Source organism: Lagopus muta, chromosome 1 (genome assembly GCF_023343835.1).
Source record: "Lagopus muta isolate bLagMut1 chromosome 1, bLagMut1 primary, whole genome shotgun sequence".
NCBI classification, from domain to species: Eukaryota; Metazoa; Chordata; class Aves; order Galliformes; family Phasianidae; genus Lagopus; species Lagopus muta.
This window is the reverse complement of record NC_064433.1, coordinates 120,985,856-121,007,609: the sequence shown is the minus strand read 5'-3', so window position 1 is coordinate 121,007,609 and position 21,754 is coordinate 120,985,856. Positions and strand designations below refer to the sequence as shown.

Below are 21,754 nucleotides of genomic sequence, written 5' to 3'. Positions count from 1 at the left end.
ATTGTGTCATTTACATTTGTGCATATACTTTCCTTTATCTGGTGAATCCCTATCTGCAGTTAACAGCAGCCACAGATAATCTTTAAAAACACAGCTGGCATGTGAGTTGGTTTAAATTAGTTTTGATTCATCACTTCCAGCTGGCCTGGAAATAGCCTGAATAATGAGTTTCTCTCATTAGAATTTCTTAGTATCCTGACGGGCTTTTAAAATGAGTACTTATCCACAATTCAAGTTAGATATAAATTACAAAACAGAAATCACAGAACCATAGAATCATATCCCGAGTTGGAAGAGACCCACAGGAATCAACGAGTCCAGCTCCTGGCTCCACTCCAGAGACGTGTGTCTGAGAGCATTGTCCAGACACTCCTTGAACTCCAGCACTCGAGGCCATCCTCTCCTGAACCAGACGTTCCATGCTTTGATGAGATGTTCAAACAGGCTGTAGCAGGCAGAAACAGTGAGCACTGTCTGCATGTTTGCTGCAGTCCCTAGTGCAGTCACCTGAGCAACTGGAAATGAAAAGTCAGGCAGTGACAGTACTGAACTCTCTGGAAGAATATTTAAAACCTCACCAACTGATAATTTAAAGGCAAAATACAGGAAGGATGTGGAGCTCTTGGAGCAAGCTCAGAGGACGGCCACTAAGATGATCAGAGGGCTGGAGCACCTCTCCTATGAGGGAAGGTTGAGGGAACTGGGATTGTTAAGCTTGGAGAAGGCTCCGGGGAGACCTCATTGTGGTCTTTCAGTACTTGAAGAGAGCTTATAAACAGGAGGGGGAATGGCTGTTTATGAGGGTGGATAGTGATAGAACAAGGGGGAATGATCTTAAACTGAGACCGGGGAGGTTTAGATTAGATATTAGGAGGAAATTTTTCACTCAGACACACTGGAACAGGTTGCCCAAGGAGGCTGTGGATGCCCCATCCCTGGAGGCATTCAAGGCCAGGCTGGATGTGGCTCTGGGCAGCCTGGTCTGGTAGATGGCGACCCTGCACATAGCAGGGGGGTTGAAACTGGATGATTTTTGAGGTCCTTTTCAACCCAGGCCATTCTGTGATTCTATGATTCTGTGACTGTATGAAAATATTGTGATACGTGGAAAAAAATAAAAAGCTGTTCAGATTATACAGTCATTAGAAGTCATGAGAGTTTTTACTGATAGCATGTATCAGTCTGTAACAGCAACAAAAAAGCAAACAATTTACCTTATCCATTCTAGCTGTAATTCTTAGTTGCTTTTTGTTTGTTTTTTTCTTTACTGAAAAAAATTAGTGTACTAATTCAATTCACTGAACTCAACCTGAATTAGTGCAGCAAGGATGCTGAGACTACAAAAAGCTTCTGCAAGTCTATATATGCACCTGAAATGTATGTAATGCTTCTTTGGTGAGAGGGAAGTAGAAATGCAAATAAACTGGGAGAGGAATGGGCAGTCTGATAATTTGCTACTTCACAGTACTAAGTCATTTGATATCTTCTTTAAAAAGCAGTATAGTTGATCAGAATTTTCAAAATATTAATTATGATGTCTTTTAATCTCTGATTCTGAGTAGATGTTCCAAAACATCTGGAAGAAAAATATGTGGAATGAACTTGAGCTGCTAATAACTGCCCAATGAAGAACAAGTTCTTTTCAATCAATTTGAAAGGAAAAGAAAAAAAACATCAAGTAAAACAACCCAAAACCAAGAATATTAAGCAGACAATGGGACTGAAAAGGTCATTCCATACATATGAGAAGTACTTCTGTCTGCTGCTAGATTTCTGTATGCATGTCAGACTGAACATCTGTGCTTATATATGACATATATAGTGTGTGTTAATTTCTATCTATTTAAGAGTATATTTCCATCTATATACACAAGATGTATGAAAACACTAGAAAAGGCAGATGTTTAATTTTATAAGTGGGAAAAATTGTCCGTGAAAACCTCTTAAAGTCCTCAATTTTCTTTCTAATCTATTAAGAACTTGTCAAGGATAATTATCTGACGTGAAAGTGGTGCCACTGGGAAAGCAGAAGTGAGAATTTTCCTCTTCATTGCAGAATCATGCAGAATGTTAAATATATTTCCATTTTTTCCTGAGGTTTAAGACTGGCTGAAAAGATTCTTATCATTGACCATTTAGCTCTGCTGCTATGGAGTAATTTGCTGCCCTCTTTCAATTAAGGGGGCCCACATTATTGTGAGTCTGCAGTGTCAATTGCAAAAGTGTAATCAACCTAGCTAAAAATGATACAGATTGAGTGTAAATTTTGCATGGATATTATTAACATAAATAACTCCAGCATTCTGGCCTGTACTGAAACAAGGAGTGAAAGTGAGCTGCAGGGTTCATTTGGGCAGCAAGAATGAACAGGAACCATGGGGACCACTGGGGCTAGACCTACTGATGCGTAGATGTATAAAGTTAAGGTGCATAGAACTGAGCCAAATACACTGAAATGGAAGTTTCTGATACTACCTCTCTGTACCATTTTTGTCACCCTGCTTAGAGCTTACTCCAGCCTTCCCATGCTTTGGAGTATGTACGTGACTGAAATCACTAGGCTTTAATTCACCAGGAAAACTGTGGTATTGTGTCACTCCTGATGAAGTTATGTGCTGCCACAAGATGTCTTTCTGCTACTTCTCATTTTCCATGACTTGCAGCCACTCCCTGACTGTTTGGTCAGCAGTGCTTTAGGATCAGCACATCAAGTAGAATAAATCAGTACAAAATCACTCTCTTATGTAGAATCGTGGCACTTAGCATTCACCATCTGGCCTAACGCAGTTATGATATCTCTTATGTCAATAGTTACAGTTTTGGTTCAGTTGCTTTCACTTATCTGTGACATACCAGCTGCTAGGCACCACAGCTTGTTTTATTTTCGATTCTTACTCCATATGGTAAAGTGCCTGCATATTTTGGTATAGTCTGACAAGCTATGGAAGTGCCAAGTGGTCCAATCTTGTAGAGCACTAAAACTATTCTGCCACCCTATCTAGATGGGTAATCTTAGTCTATATTTTGCTGTGTAGGTTTGATATGTTTTTCTTTACCATATGCTACTTAAATTTGGATTTCAACTCTTTTGCTCCCATGTCAGATCTGCACATAGTTATACAGCTACTTGGAGCAGAGCAGTGTGAAAACACAGTAGATGTTTTACGGTTTATTCAAAGTGCAGAGGATCTCAACCCTCACACAGTCCAAGTTTCTCTCCCGAAGTTAACTCAGCTTAGGGGCATAGGAAGGTCTTTGCTGTTTCTGCTTGTTGCCATCATTTCCATAATGAGCTGTCATCTTTGAAATTGAAGGTATGATAGCTATTTTATGCTTACCTGTGTTGTTTCATTGTAATTTAAGAAAGGGAATAAAACAGATAAATTAATCCCACAAGAAACAGCCATAAATTGTATATATGTAGCCATGCTAGTACCTGCAAATCCACCAGAGGTTTTGAATAATAAAAGTGTGAATAATAAGAAAAATAAATGCTTTCATTAAGGTAATAATCCTGGAAGCAGTTATTGCTTAAAACAGTATTAAAAATGATGTTTTGTTTAGAGCTCAGCCCAAAGAAATTATTTAGTTTAATACCTATGAGAGTTTTGTTCCTTTACAATAAACACAGTGCAGTTTCAGACTCTGCCCAGGGAGTTAATGACAAAATAAAGTCTTTCAGCCTGGCTCTCACCAACATTAAAAGCATTTTACAATTGTGATGTCAGTCTCAAGAAGCCAAACTTGTGCCAAGCTTAAGAATTAGAAATAAAAAGTGTGTACTTCTGCACATCTGGATGAAGTCCAAAAGGTCTCTGAATACCAAGTACATTTCAAACGTGTTAGGAGAGCTTTACATGGCTAGAATATTGGAAAGGCTCCTTGGAGCAAATGTCTGTGAGGTACAGCAGTTTCGGAGCTAAACACTCTAGCCCCAAAGCCAGAACCACATCACACAGTTCTTACCAACTCCCACTCTGGCATTTATCTGCTTTCCATCATTATAAGATCTCCCTGGGTTCAAGTGCTAGCGGGACAGATTCAGACATGTTTTTAGGGACACACAGTGGGGATAAAACACGACTGGTAATGGAGTTTCTTTTTCCAGATTTGTGTAGTGTTGCCTGAAAATTAAAGCAGTACCAAGGAATTTCCCAGACTTTGAGCCCTTTATACTGCTACTGGCAGATTGTAAGATGGGTCCTGGGTATGGCTCTAGTCTGTGATGACCTCAGGCACTATTTGGAAGCTAGCGTGAATCAAAGCCATCTGCAGCAGCTGGCAGTTTAGACAGTGCCATCTCATTTTGGAGCATCCTCCAAAATGTCCACTTCTGTGGACATAGGCTGTTACCACTGGTTTGGTGTATAAACATGGACAAGGAGTGCGTGTACAAGTGGGAAGGAAGTCCTATGCGACATATCGGAAGTCTCCCTCTCTTCTATGCTTCTGCTTGATGTCAATACTTCATACAAGCAGCCTGTATCAAATCAAAAATAAGACTCCTCTCTTAGAATATCAGACAGAATATTGTGATAGAAATACATACTCCCACACTTTTCCTGATTATACATTAAGGTCACGTGCTGGTCTTCAAACTGGATGAACAAATTAGCAGCGCTACCTTGTAAGTGCATCCCAGACTCAATGTTACACAATGGAAAATGTGATGTTATAGCATATTATAAACAATATTTTTATGAACTACTTTTGTAACACTGAGACTAATTTAGTAAATAAGGAGAAGCCTTTCAAATATCATGGAGGATTAGAATGATCCTGCAAAATCTGTATCTTCTCACTGATTTAGCTCTCTGCTATATTATGGGAAATGAGTAGAGTAAGAAACATCATAATAAAAAAGAAAATTAGAAAGTAGCCTTCTTTCAGCCTGTTTGAGACAGAAACAGAGCCAGCTTCTCAGGAATGTTTCTAGTGAGCTGTGTTCAAGTGACAGTGATTTACATTTGTAGTACCCACATCTTGCAACTCCAAAAATAATCATAAATTTAAAACTGAACTAAAGTAGGCCTGTCATCTTTTGAAACGCCATCACTTTTTTCAGTATTGCTAACTTCTCTGCTCAGATGCAAGAACAGTTAGTTGCATATGTGGACTGAAATACAAACAGCATGCATGCTCAGAAATGTCAAGCACTCTTTTAATTACATTTCTGCAACTCTCAGGCTAAGTTCCTTAGTATTTCACTGCACAATGCAAAGAACCACTGCTTTAGAACTACGGAGTGAAAGTGGGTCTGAATTAAAAAAAAAAAAAAAAAAAAAAAAAAAAAGATGATTTAATGAAAAGGGTATTCTCTGGTAAATTATTTGAAAATCGTATATATTATTTTGCATGATGTCTCTTGAACTTTTATCTTGTTTTAATGCTAAAACTTCCATAATCAGTAATGGGAAGAGTAATGGGAGTGCACAGACACCCCTCCTCTTAGTTGGTACACCAGCTCCGTTAGCTTGCTGCAGTGCTCAGGCTAATAGATCCTGCTGAGAGAGGGAGAATTATCGCTGGTGTATCATAGATATAATGCATTTAGTCTGATCTTGGAGGTGATTTGGTACATCCATGCAGAGCCATATAATGCTTAATTTATTGGTGGTAGAGATGTGTCTCAAATATATATAAGTATTGACATATTTGTATAAGTTTAAAGACACAATGTCTCCAGAGAGGGAGACCCCACAACCTCTCTGGGCAGCCCGTTCCGCTGTTCTGTTACATTCACCATAAAGAAGTTTTCTTTTCTAGTATTAATGTATTCATTTTTGATCAGATGCAGTGGAGTCTCCTTAACATCTCTGACACGTGCCCCCAGTAGACAGCAAAGCTCTCTGGAGAGGATGTCGGGGCAGCAGATGGGGGCCTCAGTGCCTCCCGGCATGGAGTCCCCAGTCACTAAGACAACGCCGGGCAACGGTGCCCAGCAGCTGCTCCCTGGCAGGGGCTCTCCATCACCTGCTGAGGTGATTCCCTGCATCAGCATGGAACAGGAACCCCAGAGCCGATTGCATCACACAAGCGCGCTGTGTTTGAGGGCCTGCAGGGTTGCCCTGGGGACCTGTCTGGTCCCCAGCCCGGGGCGCGTCATTCATTCTCTGTGAGGTGACACTGCAGTGTGGTGTCACAGTGGCTGCGTCATCCACCCTTGTGGAGCGGTGGGAGCGGTGGCTCAGTCCGCTTGTGGGACCCGCAGGAAGTGGAACCAGAGAGAGCTTTGTGTCTATCTGGAGGCATCCTGCTATCATGGAGAGGCTGAGAGCCCTTCGAGGTGAGTCCCTCCACCTCTCTGGACACCACGACGCTGCCCGAGCACACGTGTGCCTCCAGTGTCTGTTTAGGACGTGCCAGCAGCGCTGTCCTTGCTCTGCCGAGTGCAGCTGCTCACCGTGGTTTCCCCAGCACCCCAGCAAGGGGAAAGCTCCCTCCCCTGTCCCCGCCAACCACACGCAGCCTTGCGCTGTGGAGCTGGAGGAGCGTTCCTCCCACAGCTGGCCGGGTGCTCGGCCCTGGCTCCAAGCAACACCTGCAGCAGCTGCTCTGCTCTTTCCTTCCAGGTCTCTTTGCTTGTGTGGGCTGCGTGCCCAGGCGTACGCGTCGCAGGGAGAGAAGCAGGGTGTCAAGCCCTGTCCCTACCTGCGCCGCGACCTTACTGCTTCAGCGCCTGCAAGATCAGGAGGTGAGTTGGGGACATCCAACCAGCAACCCTTGCCCTCCTGGCCCAGGGCCACGGTGCCGTGGGTGCCAGGCCCGGCAGCACATCCACAGAGCGATGGGTGGCAGCGGGCAAAACGAGCGTGACTGATCCTTGTCCCCAGGGCGACCGAGCGCAGGCGTACTGTGAGCTGGAGAGCGCCCTGTGCCAAGACAGCAGCCGCCCGCCGTGCGGAGTGGTGAACCGGCTGCTGGCAGAGGTGTCCCGGGACCTGACGGCAGCCCAGGTGAGGGCTCACTCCCAAAGGCAAAGGGAACCAACTGCCTGCCCACGCTGGTGTTCTGCTGGCGGATGGTGGGGGCTTAGCTCTTCCAAGGGCCTCAGGCAGTCTCCTGGGCTGCGTGTCACCAGTGTCTCTCTTCCAGGGCGTGACCAGCAATGTCAAGACAGCTGCCAGCAATGTCCTGGTGGCTCTGGCTCGGACGCACTTCACCTTGGTGATGGCTGAGCTCCAGAGCCACCTGAAGGCCGCGGGGGACATGTCCAAGGAGTTTGTGCTCAACACCCTGAGCAAACTCTTCAGCACCTATGGTAGAGTACCCTCAACCTCCTGACATCTATAACAACCGGGAAAGGGGTCTCTGCCCTCTGAGTGTGATCTGCACTGAGCTGGGGGCTGCAGGGCTGCTGTCCACCTACCTTGCTGCCGGGGCTCTGACTGTGGCCCTCTCCTTCCTCTTTGCAGCTCCACAGTGCATCCCCTTTGTGTGGCTGATGCTGGCAGGCCTGCGCAGTGTGGTGGGCCAGGTGAAGAGTGGCCAGATCCTGCGCATCGCTTGTGCTGGTGAGTGCCGGCCCCAGAGCAGCCCTGCTGCAGACTCTCACAGACTCCGTTTTCTCACTCTCTTAAAAAAAATAATAATAATAATTTATTTTTTTAATTATTTTGTTTTTTCAGTTTTGAAACAGTGGCTGGATGGAGTCAAGACTTACTTGTCCTCAGGAATGCAATGCCCCTGGCCTGCCATGGAGAAAGAGCAGATCTGTGAAAACCTTCACGAGCTGCTCTTCTCTGTGGTGTGGAACTGGCAAGACTGCCAGGAGGAACAGGTGAGCACTGCTGCATTCCCAGCCCAGGATGGCAGCAGGGGCACCCATGTCGGCAGCTCTGTCTGTGCCCAGTGGGCTGAGAGCTGAGGGGTGATGAGAGGGAGTGGGCTGGCTCTGCAAAGGGCCCTGAAGTGGCTCTGTGCCAGGGAGCAGCTGCATGTCACAGCACTGTGGCAGGAAGAGCTGGGGATGAGGGTATGGGGAAAAGCTGCCTGCCCTCCAGAGCGAGCCCATCTCCTGCTGGGCGTGGGGGTGTGGGGAAGGGGAAGGGAAAGGGGAAGGGGAAAGCCCTCTGTGTAGGAAGGGCAGACCTTCAGTCTTTGATACCGGGCCTCTGCCATCCTCTCCAGGACAAACAGGCCGTCCTTGGGGCTGTGGCTGCCATGTTGGAGGTTCTCCTGCAAGAGGAGCGGCACCAAGAGCAGGTCTGGGAGCAGCTCCTCTGGCTCGTTCACCCGTGTCAGGAGATCCAAGACATTTGCAGGGTGGCCAAGGTGAGTTGTTGTGCAGGGCTCAGGGTAGACGTGGGGCCCGTGCAAATGCCACGAGGGGCCAGGGAGGAGGTGGGGAGCCCTTGGAGAAAGAAGGAATGGGTGTTCAAGGGAGCTCTGAGGCTTCCTGAGCTCTTCAGTCAGAGAAGGAACAACCCAGACAGGAGCCAGGAGGGAACCAAGAATCACTGGGGCTCATCTCTTGGGGATGGGAAGTTTCACCACCACTGTGGGGCTCTGAGTGCCTGAGGAGCTCTATGCTAACAACTGGGGGGACCACATCCAGTTGCATCTGATGGGGGAGAAGTGGGCTGCTGGGTGGGAAATGCCTGCAAATGATGCCCAAACACGGCTCGATTGAGAGCAGAGAGACTCCCTTGGTGCCGCTGGGAGGTGGGGGATAAACAAGAACGCCTGTGCAGGAGCTTCTCCCTGCAGAGAAACAATCGGGAAACAGTTTCTCCACTCCCAAGTGGCTAGATGTGGCTTCATCCCTTTCTTCCTCTCCTGCTCTCTTGCAGAGCCTCACTATCTTCCTGGAGGCCTTAGGGGGCATTGAGTCTGTAATCCCAGGGGACAAGTTTCTGGACGTCGCCAGTGCCGTGTTTTACCAGGTAAGGGGAGCCTATCCTTGCGCCCACAGCAGTTTCCCTCTTGGCTAAGTCTCAGGAGGACTGCAAAGCTCTGACCCCTGAATAAGGCGGCTCAGCCTTAGCTCCTGCATGCTCAAGGCAGGTCCAGAGCCATGCATGTACTCTCGGGGATGCTGTGGGGAGGGCTGGGTTTTGTCTGCCTGCCCTCTTCCCGAGAGTGCCCAGGGAGACGAGAGCGGGCAGCACAGTGTCTTTTCCGTCCTCAGTGCTGATGTGATTGTATCAAATGGACCTTGTTCCCACAGCTCTATGACGACAGCAAGCAGCACAGCGAGGCTGGTCGTGCACAGCTGACCCACTGCATCATGCTGCAGGGTAAGGAGAGGAGCTTTGGCCATGCTTGGCGCTGCCCTGGCCAAAACCTCTCTCACAAACTTCAGGAATGGGCGTGAGGTTCTTGCTAACATAGCGTGGGATTTCCTCCCTGCAGCCCGGATCTGCCCAGAGGAAACCATCCTGTTTCTGCAGTCGCAGCTGGGCGATGACTGGGAGCCTGGATGCGTGGCAGCCCTGGGTCTGCTGGGTGCTCTGGCTCGCTCTGATGGTCAGTACCACGGGTTGATCAGTACCACGCCTTGGGACTGCCAGGGCTCCCTTCTGCCATCTGTGTTGTGGCTCCGCTCATGCTTCTGTGCATCTCTTGCAGAGCCCGTGATGACGGAGATGCTGCCCCAGGTCGTCGAGGCTGTGCAGCGTCTGTGCAGCGACCCCAGCATCCGGGTGAGCTGGTTGGGGAAAAGAAAGCGCTGTCGGGGTGGTGATGCTGCTGCCAGCACGGGCAGGGCTGGGGTGACTAGAGAGGTGCTGGGGCACTGGTCACACGGTCATGATGGCTCCTGTGGGGAGAGCAGGCAGAGTGGAGCAGGCAGGTCCCTGTGCTGTGCATGGAAAGCGCACAGCCTGGTGTTAAGGCCAGGCCCTCATCTCAGTAGCTAAAGCCTCTCCAGTGCTCTTGCTGTCTCTGCTCATGCCCAAAGGGCTGCCCCGATGAGCAGGTGGCTTCCCTTTGCCTTCTGACCAGGAAAATCACACCCATAATTGACCCCTTGCAGGTGAGGACGGCTATTCTGTATTTCATCAAGGATCTGCTCAGTTCGAACACCCGGAGCTGCTCAGCCTGGGATGTGGTGGGGCACATCTTCAGGGAGTTCAGCCGCGCCACAGGAAGAAGGGTAAGGGCAGTGGGCAGCATCTTCCTTTGGAAGACCCGTGCTGCTCAGAGGCTGCTATACAGAAGCACCGCTGAGGCCACACCTGAGCCTCCTGAGAGGCTCCTGAGAACTGAGCATAACCAGTGTTTCAACACCACTGTTGAGCAGGCAGCCGGAGACCTTTCTGCCCGGGAAGCCCAGGAAGAAGGAGCTCTCCAGGAGCTGTGCATGGACATCCTGGGATCACTGGACGTCTCTGTGAGAGGGATGTCCAAAGTAAGTCACGCTCTGCCCTGCTGCTGCTCCCTGCCTTTCCCTCACGTGTTCCTCGTCCCATTCCAGGACCCCAGGTCTCTCCTCCAATGTGCTCTGAAGCACACAGGACTCAGGGAAATTCACAGAGTCCTCTTCATCTCTGAGCAGAGGCAGGAATGCTGACCTGCTCAACTGCCTCGTTCCCTACAGCTCCTGTGGCCGCGGCTGCTGTTGTTTGTGGTGCCAGCGCAGTACACAGGCATGCTGATCCCAGTCTCCCGCTGTGTCTGTGCCCTGGCTGAGAGAGAGGAGCTGACAGGACGGCCGATAGAACATCTGGATCCCCATTTTGTCAGCTCCATGTTTCAAGGTAGGAGCAAAAACTCCCTCAGTGAGCTCTGCTGACCTGTGGTAGCACCCAGAAGGGACAGCGGAGGTGTGCGTGGCTGGGCACACAGTGTCTTGGAGTCTTACTCAGCACTTTTTTTCTCTTTGCAGGCCCACTGCTGACGCCCCAGACACTGCTGGCACGACTGCTGGTGAGTAGATGCTCCAGAGGCCGGTGCCACAAGCACCCAGGAGGAAGCAGCATGGCCATGGGCAAAGCTGTTGGCTGCTCCTTGCCTGCCAGAGCAGAGCCGAGCTGCTTCCATCCTGGGGGAAAGCCGTTGCTCTTGCTGCAGAAGTGACCCTGCTTTGTGTTGCTCTCACTCAGGTGGTGGCAGGCAGCCCTGTTGCAGGCAGCAAACTCCAAGCTGCTGCCTTACTGCTGATGAAAAACCTCCACAGCAGGTTCCACAGGGCTGTGGGGGCCATGTGGGCTACTGAGATCCCCCTGCTGCTGCAGTGTCTTGAAGGTAAAGCACTGGAGGGGAAGAAGAGGCAGAGGCAGGGAAGGGAAGGGGGGGAGTGAAAATGCAGCTCTGTAGCATGGCAGAGGGGAAGCACTGCCTGCAGGCCAGTTCTTGCTCTGCTGCTGTTCCCATTCCTGGGAGTCAGCACTGAGGCCCAGGGACCTATCCCACCAGAGATCTGCCCGTTCCAGGACGTGGATGGGCCCTTCATGTCCCCTCAGACAGCAGCCTTGGAGCACTTAGTTCCGTGTTCCTGTGGAGGCAGTGTTTGTGGGGAGGGACAGGTCATTGTGGAGGGGGTGCAGGTCCCAGCTTGGTAGTGTCAAGTGCCCAGGCCAAGCCAGGTTTGCAGCAGCTCTTCTTCTGTGCCTTGATCCCAAGTAAGGGTCTTTGTCTTCCTATTGCTGTGCAGGGAAAGATGAGAGCTTCCCGGACGCTGCCGAGTTTGAGCGCCGTCTGCTAAAGGTACAGCATTGCCGGGAGGCGCGGTGCAGAGAAGTGCTTGCCTGCCCCAAGTAGCCCCGCTCCCATGTGAGCCACTGTGGGGCAGGAACAGCCTCTCAAGCGCTGCTGCGGAGCGGCCGCACGCCTTTGTGGCGCTGCCTCTTCTGCTCTGTCCCAAGCCCAGAGGGGTCTTAGGAGAAGAGGGTGGGTGGCTTTAATGGAGGGAACACTGGGGGAGCTGGGAGAGGGACTGTTCTTCCAGGCACCTCTCCCCAGAGGGCTGCAGCAACTTGGGAGCGAGGGAAGAGGCAAAGGGCAAGGGAACATTGTCTTCTCCTGTTCTCCAACAGTTCCTGAAGGCGTCGCTGGACACAATAGAGGAGAAGGCATGGATCGAGGCCCTGAGCTGTGAGCTGAGCCAGCGGCTGAGCAGCTCTGCCAGCAGCTCTGCAGAAAAGGTGAGTTCCCCCCGGCTCTACCCAGCGGTGCAGCTGCAGGTGTCCAGCTGGGGCTGGGGCTGCGGCTGGTGCTCTGCCCACGCGGGTGCAGATGCTGCTTCCCCAGTCTATGCCCCCCAAAGGGCCTTTCCCTGCAATCTGCCCGGGGATGGCTAAAGCTCAGACCCACAGCTGCTCTCAGCAACCGCCAGGGAGCTTGGCTCCTTCCCACCTGGCCCTCCACCAGCAGGTTAAGCTGCTGCCACATCTCAGCTTCTTCCCCTGCAGTCATTCCTGTACAAGGCTCTGGGCACGGTGCTGGGATCCTGTCAGGGAGTCCTCCACGTGCAGGAGAAGCTGCTACAGCACCTGGAGGAGGCAAATGCAGAGGAGCCACGTGAGGCCCAGGTGAGCTGTCCTCTCCTCCAGCTCCTGTGAGCATCCCCGCTCTGGCCCTGGGGCAGAGGCCTTCTCCTGGCCCTGCTCCGGGCCTTTCAACCTCTGCACTGCTGCCATTTTGCTCAGGAGCGGACCTGCAGATTCAGGCCTGTGCCAACGGCCCCTTATTCTTTTGTGCAGGGAATCATCTCTCTTCTCAGCCATGCTGCTGAGAACAACTTCCACACAGTCCTGGCCACGCTCACCATGTTTGCGTCCAGGCTGTGCAAAGGCCGCAATGCCAGGATTTCCAGGCGCAAGAAGGTAAAGCGTTACGGGTTTCCATCTTGGCATTCTTCTGCCTTATTTTCCCTGCAGCTCCTGCCTTGGGAGCCCAGGAGCATCGCGGGGCACTGGGGGCCGTTAGCGAGTGTCTCAAGGCATTTCTTCCCACACAGATGGAGCTGGACAGCACGAGAGCTCATGCCACACGCAGCGCTCTCATGCTCGCCCACGGCAGCGTGGCACTGCGTGCCTCCAAGGAACAGCTGCTCGCCCACCTGGAGGGAGACATCGTGGGCAACGTCCTGATGCTCTACAGCTGCAGCTGCCGGGTGAGAGCTCAAAGCGTGCCAGGGTGTCAGAGCGCCCCGCTGCAGCCTCTCCACATGGGGGGATGCTGAGATGGGCCTTCCCTTTCCAAAGGTCCCTCGGGGAACTGTTTGTGCCCAGATAAAGATCCAAGCCCTTCCCTTAGCGTTGTCCCCACGTGTGTCCCTTGCAGCCCTTGTCCCTTCCCGCAGTTCAAAGAATGTTCTTCTCTCTTGCTCCTCAGGACTTGCAGAACAACCTCGCGCTGGTGCAGAGCATCACCGACTGCAGCTCTGCCTACCAAGCTGTGGGTGATTCTGCAAGCTTTAACCCCTCCTTGAAGAGCAAGCTGCTGGAGATCCTGATGGTGAGTGCCTGGAGACGGGGCTGTCTGCAGAGGAGTTCTGGGCTGCGCCACAAGGCTCGCTTCCCTGGAGGCATGCAGGTGTCCAGCAGCCACACGTCTCCAGCTGGTGGGGACCTTGGGTGCTGGCAGGCAGTGGCTGGGCAGCGGGCTGGGTGCACCAGCTGCTGCATCCTGCAGTGCTTCCACAGGAAAGTGATGGGGCTGGTGTGTGGCAGTTGTGCCTGTCTGGGGGCCGGGTGGAACAGCTCTTGTGTGCCCCTTGCCCACTTTGACACTGTCTCTCTGGGACTTGCAGGACCTGATGAAGAAGTATTACTCGGGCATGCCTGTCTCCCCAGTGCCTCTCAAAGTGGTTCTGGCCCTGGAGCAGTTGAGGTAAGGGCTGAGGTTGCAAGTCAGAATGGTGATCCCCATTTTGGGTAGCTCCTGAGCGCCTGGAGGGGCCAGGGGGGGAGGAACCACATCTACAGCAGGAGAGACGGCTGGTCTGTTGTGCCCAGCAAAGCTGAGGTTCTGGGCAGGGAGAAAGGCCCTGGTGCTCCTGTGCCCTGGCAGGGAAGAGAGGGAGAGCTGGGGTCTCCTTCCCTCCAGAGCAGGAGGTGGTTCACTGCTGCCGGGGAGGAGGTGGGCGCTGCTGGAACTGAAGGCAGTGCTCAGCAGCATGAGCTGGGTGGGGGTATTGGCTTTGTAGCTGTCAATTAGGAGAAACTCAGATGTTGTCTGAACCAGTCTGGAGAGGTAAATACCCTTTCTGATTTCTCTTCCTGTTTTCCTCCTCTCAGCAAGCTGAAGCCCTCTTCTGAAAGCAAGGACCTGCGTGAGATGTTGGTCCTGTGCTGCAAGAACATCGTGACACACCCTTCAGCAGAGATGATGCTGAAGATCAGGAAGTCACCGCAAGCAGCACAGTACCTGCAGGTAACCTGCCGTAACTTTCCCGGCCACCTCTCGGTCAGAACCCTACCTCAGCACACACAACCTCTGCTCTGGCAGCAGCCGTGATGCTACACGTCACTCCCCTCTTCTGCTTTCAGCTTCAGCAAACATCACTGAGAGCTCTGGGCCGGCTCATGGTGGTCCTGCTGGAGACAGAGCCCAGCGGTGGCTTCTTCCAGAACATAGTCCATGTGAGTATGCGTGGGGCAAGGGAGAAAGCATGGTGCCTGTCAATAGCGGGGGCAGAGATCTGGGGACTGAGAGGAGGATCAGAGGGGGAGAAATCTCCTGCTGACGTGCCAGCTCACTGCGAGCTGAAATGGGCAGAGAAATGGGCCCTGCAGGGGGAAAGCAGGAGCCAGCCCCTGGAGGCCACAGCCGAGGAAAAGCTCCTGGGTTAGGAGGCAGGCGTGTCTGCAGAGAGCGGGGCGGCAGTGCCCGTGGTCAGTGAGGCAGGAGGCCACATGGAGCAACAGGGCAGGCCTTAAGGGAAAGTGCTGGGAAAGGGGGGACAGGGAGAGGGGTGGCAGGAAGGGAAAGCAAAGACATCCTCAGTGAGACAGATGCTCTACTCCAGGTCCTGCAGAAATCCATGGTATCGAGCAACGTGTGGGAGCGCAAGAGGGCCCTGCAGACCTGCTCCCAGCTGCTGGCTGTTTGTGAAGAGCTTCAAGTGAGTAAAGAGCCCCACCGCGTGCTCCCTGCTCCCTCCCCAGTGCCCCAGAGCTTGAAGGCGAGCTCTGCCCAGCTGTGCATGCTGTGTCATGGCGTGGGGAAGGCACAGATGGGAGAAGCTGGAGAGAGCTGGGGCCGTCTACAGCTTTGTTCCTGCCTCTCACCCCTGCAGAGAAGAGATGCCTGTGAGCACTTTGGCTCCTTGGTGGGATTGCTGGCGCCTCTGACTTGTGACCCCATGCCCGCATCCCGCCAGCTGGCTGTCACCTGTCTGAGCTCCCTTCTGCGAATCCAAGGTGAGTGGAGCAGGCACGCTCCAGCCCTCTGCCCTCCTCTGTAGCACTACCAGAGCCCCACGGGCTGGGCCCTGTTTACAGGAGGGAGAGGCACCGTGCACAGCTCTCTTCTTGTCCCCACCCTGTCCTCTGTCTTTCCCCCGTGGAATGCAGTTTCATTTCCAGAAGCATGACTTCCCTTTTCTCCCTGTGCTCTTTCCAGCCAAAGCGACCAACACAGACATCGAGACGGGTGACATCGGGAGCCTGTGCGAGGGGCTGCATGCCTGCAGCATCGCCTCTCAGCTCCAGACCACATCCAAAATGGCCATGGTATGTGGACCCAAGAAGGGGTGGTGTGATCTCTGTGTGTAGGCTTCTGCACGACCCTGTGCTGCTCCCAGCCTCTGACACTGTTTCCAAAATGAGCTGTTACCCTGAGTGCTCTTTTCCCAGTGCAAGTAGCAGGAGGCTCTCAGCTACGTCTGGCCTTCAGGCACCCAGTGCAAGGCTCTGACTCTATGATGTGCGTTTGTGTGTGTGAGTGCACTTGCATGCATGTGTGACTGTGGCTGCTGGGAGGTAGGCTTTGCATGTAAGCAAACACCATGGGTGCAGAAGTTGAGAGAAGGCTCAACCGCCTTCCGTATAAACAGCAGGGTACAGACAGCTGCAGCAGAGCAGTGATGAGATCTCTCCCGCTTCTCATTTCTCTGCAGATCGTGTGCAGGAACTTCCCCTTAGAACGCACCGTTGACTTCATGACTGCCATCAAGGAGACGATCCGGAAAGCCAACGGAGTGCGTGTGCGTGCTGCTGGGAAGTGGATGACCACCTTCCTGCAGATGCACGGGAAGGACATCAGTTGGAACGTAAGAGACTTTCCTTCACGTGTCTTGGACTTTTGCTGGCTGTTGCACTGACTTGTGCCGTTTGCCCCTTGTGCTCAGGGCATGGAGACCAGGGTAGCTGGCATGAAATTCAGGCTTAGGACTTGGCAGCATGTCAAGGGAGCAGGCACTGCTCATGCGCTGAATGTCCGTGGTTGGGCCCTGCAGAGTGCAGGATGCAGCAAGTCATTCTTTCTCCCCTTCTTCTCTCAGGTGCCTCCGATCCTCTACATCCTGCGCAGCATCACATCGTTTGCGCAGCAGAGCACGTTCCTGCCCTTCCTGTGCCAGGCGGTGGTCATCCTCACCCGCTGTCACACTGAGGCCGTGATGAGCAACTTCTCCCGGCCGCTTGGGCCAACGGACAGGTACTGGCACTCCCGCCTTTGCTGTTGCTGCAGAGGGATGTAGGGAGGAGGCAGCTTTTCTTTTTTGTGAATAGTCTCAAGTTGCGACTCTACTTTTTCTAGTGAGACATGGAGGAGAATAAGAGAATTTTGTCTTCAGCGATGGAGCCAATAGCAAAAAGAAGAAAGGATAAGAAAGGAAGGGAGGAGAGGAAAGGAGCAGGGAAGGAAAAAGGGAATGAAAAGGGAAATTTGAAAGGAGAAAAGGAGAAAAGAAGAGAAGAGAACGAGAAAAGAGAAGATGAGCTTAAAAATTGTATTATTTATTATAAATAAATAAATATATATATATATAAAAATAGTACCTTTTTTTTTTTTAAACCAAGTCTTTATTTCAATAGCTGCTGTCTCTTCTCCATACCAGTTACAGAATCACAGTCACCAAATGTCAGGGATTGGAAGAAACCTCAAAAGCTCATGTAATCTAATCCCCCTGCTGGGAACACCTAGATTAGGTCACACACGAATGTGTCCAGGCAGGTTCTGAATGTCTCCAGAGAGGGAGACCCCACAACCTCTCTGGGCAGCCTGTTCCACTGTTCTGTTACCACCACCATGAAGTTTTTTTTCTAGCATTCATGTGGAACCTCTCATGTTCCAGCTTGTACCCATTGCCCTTATCCTGTCACTGGATGTCACTGAGAAAAGCCTGGCTCCATCCTCCTGACAGACATCACAGAATCACAGAATCACAGAATTGTAGGGGTTGGAAGGGACCTCCAGAGATCATCGAGTCCAACCCCCCTGCCAAAGCAGGTTCCCTACACCAGGTAGCACAGGTAGGCATCCAGGCAGGTCTTGAACATCTCCAGAGAAGGAGACTCCACCACCTCCCTGGGCAGCCTGTTCCAGTGCTCCGTCACCCTCACTGTAAAGAAGTTCTTGCGCATGTTTGTGCGGAACTTCCTATGCTCCAGTTTCTGGCCGTTTCCCCTTGTCCTGTCTCCACTCACCACTGAAAAGAGTCTGGCCTTGCCATTCTGCCCCCCACACCTTAGATATTTATAGACCTGGATCAGGTCCCCTCTCAGTCTCCTTTTCTCAAGGCTGAACAGACCCAGTTCACTCAGCCTTTCCTCATAGGGGAGATGCTCCAGGCCCTTCACCATCTTCGTGGCCCTCTGCTGGACTCTTTCCAAGAGATCCCTGTCTTTTTTGTACTGGGGAGCCCAGAACTGGACGCAGTACTCCAGATGAGGTCTTACCAGGGCAGAGTAGAGGGGGAGGATCACCTCCTTTGACCTGCTGGCCACGCTCTTTTTAATGCACCCCAGTAAGCCATTGGCCTTTTTGGCCACAAGGGCACACTGCTGGCTCATGGCCAACCTGTCGTCCACCAGGACACCCAGGTCACTTTCCGCAGAGCTCCCCTCCAGCAGCTCATCCCCCAACCTGTACTGGTGCATGGAATTATTCCTCCCCAGATGCAAGACTCTACACTTGCTTTTGTTAAACCTCATCCGGTTTCTTTCTGCCCAGCTCTCCAGCCTATCCAGGTCTTGCTGAATGGCAGCACAGCCTTCAGGCGTGTCAGCCAATCCTCCCAACTTTGTATCATCGGCAAACTTGCTGAGGGTGGCCACTATCCCCTCATCAAGGTCATTGATGAAGATGTTGAACAAGACCAGACCCAGCACAGACCCCTGAGGAACACCGCTAGTTACAGGCCTCCAACCGGACTCTGCACCACCAACAACGACCCTCTGTGCTCTGCCAGTCAGCCAGTTCTCAACCCAACATCCTTTACATATTTATAAGCGTTCATTAGGTCACCTCTCAGTCTCCTCCAAGCCAAAGCTTCCTCAGACTTTCCTCGTAAGGGAGATGCTCTGGTCCCTTCATCATCTTTGTGGCTCTGTGCTGGACTCTCTCAAGCAGTTCCCTGTCCTTCTTGAACAGAGGGGCCCAGAACTGGACACAATACTCCAGATGCGGTCTCACCAGGGCAGAGTAGAGAAGCAGGATAACCTCTTTTGACCTCCTAACCATGCCCCTTCTAGTATGTCCCAGGGTGCCATTGGCCTTCTTGGCCACAAGGGCAGAGTGCTGGCTCATGGTCACCCTGCTGTCCCCCAGGACCCACAGGTCCCTTTCCCCTACGCTGCTCTCCAACAGGTCAGTCCCTAACCTATACTGGTATGTGGGGTCGTTCTTGCCCAGATACAAGTCCCTACGCTTGCCCTTGTTGTATTTCATTCAAGTTCTCCCCACCCAACTCTCCGCCTGTCCAGGTGTCGCTGGGTGGCAGCACAGCCTTCAGGCATGTCAGCCACTCCTCCCAGTTCTGTGGCATCAGCAAGCCTGCTCACAGTGCGCTTTACTGCCTCATCCAAGACACTGATGAGTATGTTGAATAGTACGGGTCCCAGTACTGACCCTTGAGGGACTCCACAAGATACAGGCCTCCAACTTGACTCACTCTGTTCCACTGACCACAACTCTCTGGCTTGTTTCCTTCAGCTGGTTCAAGTCCACGTCACTACTCAGTTGTCAAGACCACGCTTCCTCAGTTTAGCATTTAGTATTTATCATGAGTATTGTAGTGCCTTATTAGCTCACTCTGCGTGTATATCTGTGATAAATACAGGAGCACTTTGGTCTTACATGGTCTTTCGTGGACTCCTTATTTTACCGTAGAGTTTCTGAGTTCTGTTAGGCCTGGGCTTTGGCCTTGCAAGTAGCAACAAGCCTGGCTGAAGCTGCCCTGCTGGCGCCCAGCCACCTCCATCCTGGCTTCAGGATGCGTCTCTTAGCTCCACGTTCCATCTTGCCAGGCTCTCACTGAATGCACACTTTGCTTTGTTTTATTTTCTGCCCCTGCCGACAGGCACGGCTTAGGCAAAACACTTGAGTATTTTGTCTTGAAGTATTTACTTCCTCAGAAGCCTCCAGCCTGGCACCCAGTCAGATTCCCAAAATAAGCCAGTAAGGACTTAAGTAAACTGCTTGCAGGTGTTGCCCAGCTGCTTCATTGTGAAGAGCCCTTGAACTTTGCACAGGCCCTTCAAGCCAGAAAAGGATGGCCAGGACCTGCCCTGCTGCCTACTCATCCTGATGGGCTGCTCCTGCCCCCAGGCTGGGATGGGGCTGCCCAGCCCTCCTCCTCCAGCTGCCTGCTGCTGCCTTTTTTCCACTCACAGTTGGCACTCTGAGATCATCTTTAACACTGCTGTTTATGAGATACTTGGCCATCTCCCCCACCGCAGACAATGGAAGAGGAAAATGAAGCAATTGGCAGCAGCCAGCCAAATGGCTCCCTCCAGAAGTTGTCTGAAGCAGAGGAAGGGGGCCCACGGAGAGACCTGGGGAGTCCTGTCCCCATTCAGATCAAGGGGCCTGGCAAGAAGGCAGTTTCATCCCCTGACTGAGCAAAAGCCAGATAACCAGGTTAGAACCTGGTTATAGATAACCAGGTTATCTCCACCATGTGTAGATGATGGAGAGAGAGTTTAACACCAGGTTTCTGCTGTCTGTAATATGCATACATCTGGACACAGACCTATGCTCCACCAGCAATGTGCTGGTAGCCCTACTTACCCCCAGGCTTTGCTCCCACAAGCCAACCCTGTCCCCCACTACCACTAACAGCAGAGCAATTTAAATCCAGGCCACAGGCAGAGCTGTCAGCTGCTGCAGCTGGGCTGGAAATCTGCTCCTGCTGGTGTTCGCCATAGGGAATTAGGCCCAGGGAACAGCACTGGGAGGTCAGTCTCCAAATCCAGTGTTTAAAGGGAGCTTTTTTTACACTCATTTTCACACATGCCTATTTGTGTGCCTTCATGCCATTGCAGAGCTCACCTGGCTGCATTTCCACATGCAAATAATTGATATACGTGTTTTCTGTGCTTGTGTATGCACGTGCATACATACACACTGATGGGAGGAGAGGCGTTGCATTAAGCTGACTGCATCTATGTTTGAAGCAGATTTGATAATGACCCTAAATATGGACACAAGTGTTTCTTCTGCTGCTAACTGACCTAATGGATTTCATATTTGTAACTAGGCAGTGGTTAGTATTGTGAGTTTCTTTCTGTTTGCTGCAATAGAAAAACAGGAAATACTGGGATACTGGATATAAGGAAAAGATCTTTAACAGTGAGGGTGGGAAGGCACTGGAACAGGTTGCCCAGAGATGTGGTCCCTGGAGACTTTCAAGGTGAGGCTGGATCAGGCCCTGGGCAACCTGATGTAGCTGTGGTGCCCCTGTTCATTGAAGGGGACTTGGACTAGATGGCCTTTAAAGGTCTCTTCCAACTCTAAGGATTCTGTGATTCTATAACAAATACCATATTTGCACATGGAAACTGCCATGAAATAGTCCCCCAGGCAATTGCCAGTAGTGGGTTACTAATAGACTGGAGCAGTTGCACTCTAATTTATGATGGCACATTCTGGGGCAGTAATCCATAGTGACTATACACACAACTTGTGTGCATACACAACAAAGTGCTATATATGCATATTAATTTATTTTAATAGCAACAGTATTCTGGATCCTCAATCAAAAAGCATAGTGTTTGTTGTCAGAAATGAAAGCATGTATTTGCAGAAGGGGAGAAAAAGACCCAGAACAATAACTGAGACAACAGATTAGTGCTTTAGGGGAACACATCTGTCATCTCCAGGTATGCATCTTGCTGCTGTACAGACCTCTTCCTATTCAAAAGTGCATCCCTGCAGTGTGCGTTCATGCTCCACTTTATCTATTTGTCCGTTTGTGCCCTCCTCCCCTCTTTCCTCTTGCTGTTCCTTTTCCCCCTCACTTCCTTCCCCCTGTGATGCCACCCAGCCGCTCCGCTACACTTAGCACATGAGAAATCTGGGAGCGGATGCCTCAGCTCTTCAATGAGATCAACAGGCACAGTGGGGAAAATGGCCACTGAAAAATAATAAAAAATGGGCATTTTACAGCCCTTGAACTGGGACTATTCTGGAGCACTAAATGGTCTTAATAAGTAAATAAAATGCAAGCTATTTATTAGAGAAGTCAGAATGGCACCTTTGTATCTGTTTCTGTCTCATGAGGAAAAAGATATAATTAGGTAGAATTTTTTTTAATTAAAAACCCACTTAATTTGGAATCACTCCAGCCTGCTGAATAAGTGTGTATCTAAGTGAACTTATAAATACATTTTCTGTACCAGATAGAAAAAAACCTTGGAGGGAG

The 21,754-nt window shown here is 51.1% G+C and overlaps 1 protein-coding gene across 1 annotated transcript; it reads left to right on the top strand.

Annotated features, from left to right (window-relative positions):
- Window positions 1–6,261: 6,261 nt before the first annotated feature.
- LOC125685644 (maestro heat-like repeat-containing protein family member 2B) lies at window positions 6,262–16,775 on the top strand. Its single transcript, XM_048928903.1, has 31 exons — window positions 6,262–6,286; window positions 6,573–6,694; window positions 6,834–6,956; window positions 7,096–7,261; window positions 7,416–7,514; window positions 7,629–7,780; window positions 8,131–8,274; window positions 8,793–8,885; window positions 9,170–9,239; window positions 9,355–9,468; window positions 9,571–9,644; window positions 9,977–10,096; window positions 10,244–10,351; window positions 10,541–10,700; window positions 10,829–10,869; window positions 11,046–11,187; window positions 11,597–11,649; window positions 11,979–12,086; window positions 12,354–12,473; window positions 12,645–12,767; window positions 12,902–13,057; window positions 13,279–13,401; window positions 13,697–13,776; window positions 14,184–14,319; window positions 14,436–14,528; window positions 14,924–15,010; window positions 15,185–15,308; window positions 15,511–15,620; window positions 16,007–16,159; window positions 16,391–16,545; window positions 16,648–16,775. Exons 1-31 carry the CDS (start codon window positions 6,262–6,264, stop codon window positions 16,697–16,699), a joined length of 3,426 nt encoding a protein of 1,141 aa, XP_048784860.1. The 3' UTR covers window positions 16,700–16,775.
- Window positions 16,776–21,754: the final 4,979 nt, after the last annotated feature.

What these genes read in the sequence shown, in the direction of transcription:
- LOC125685644 (XM_048928903.1), top strand. Translation starts at nt 6,262, where the DNA reads ATGGAGAGGCTGAGAGCCCTTCGAG. An exon ending in TGCTCTGGCTCGCTCTGATG is followed by an intron (nt 9,469 to 9,570) that starts GTCAGTACCACG and finishes CATCTCTTGCAG; the next exon opens with AGCCCGTGATGACGGAGATG. An exon ending in GCCGCGCCACAGGAAGAAGG is followed by an intron (nt 10,097 to 10,243) that starts GTAAGGGCAGTG and finishes ACTGTTGAGCAG; the next exon opens with GCAGCCGGAGACCTTTCTGC.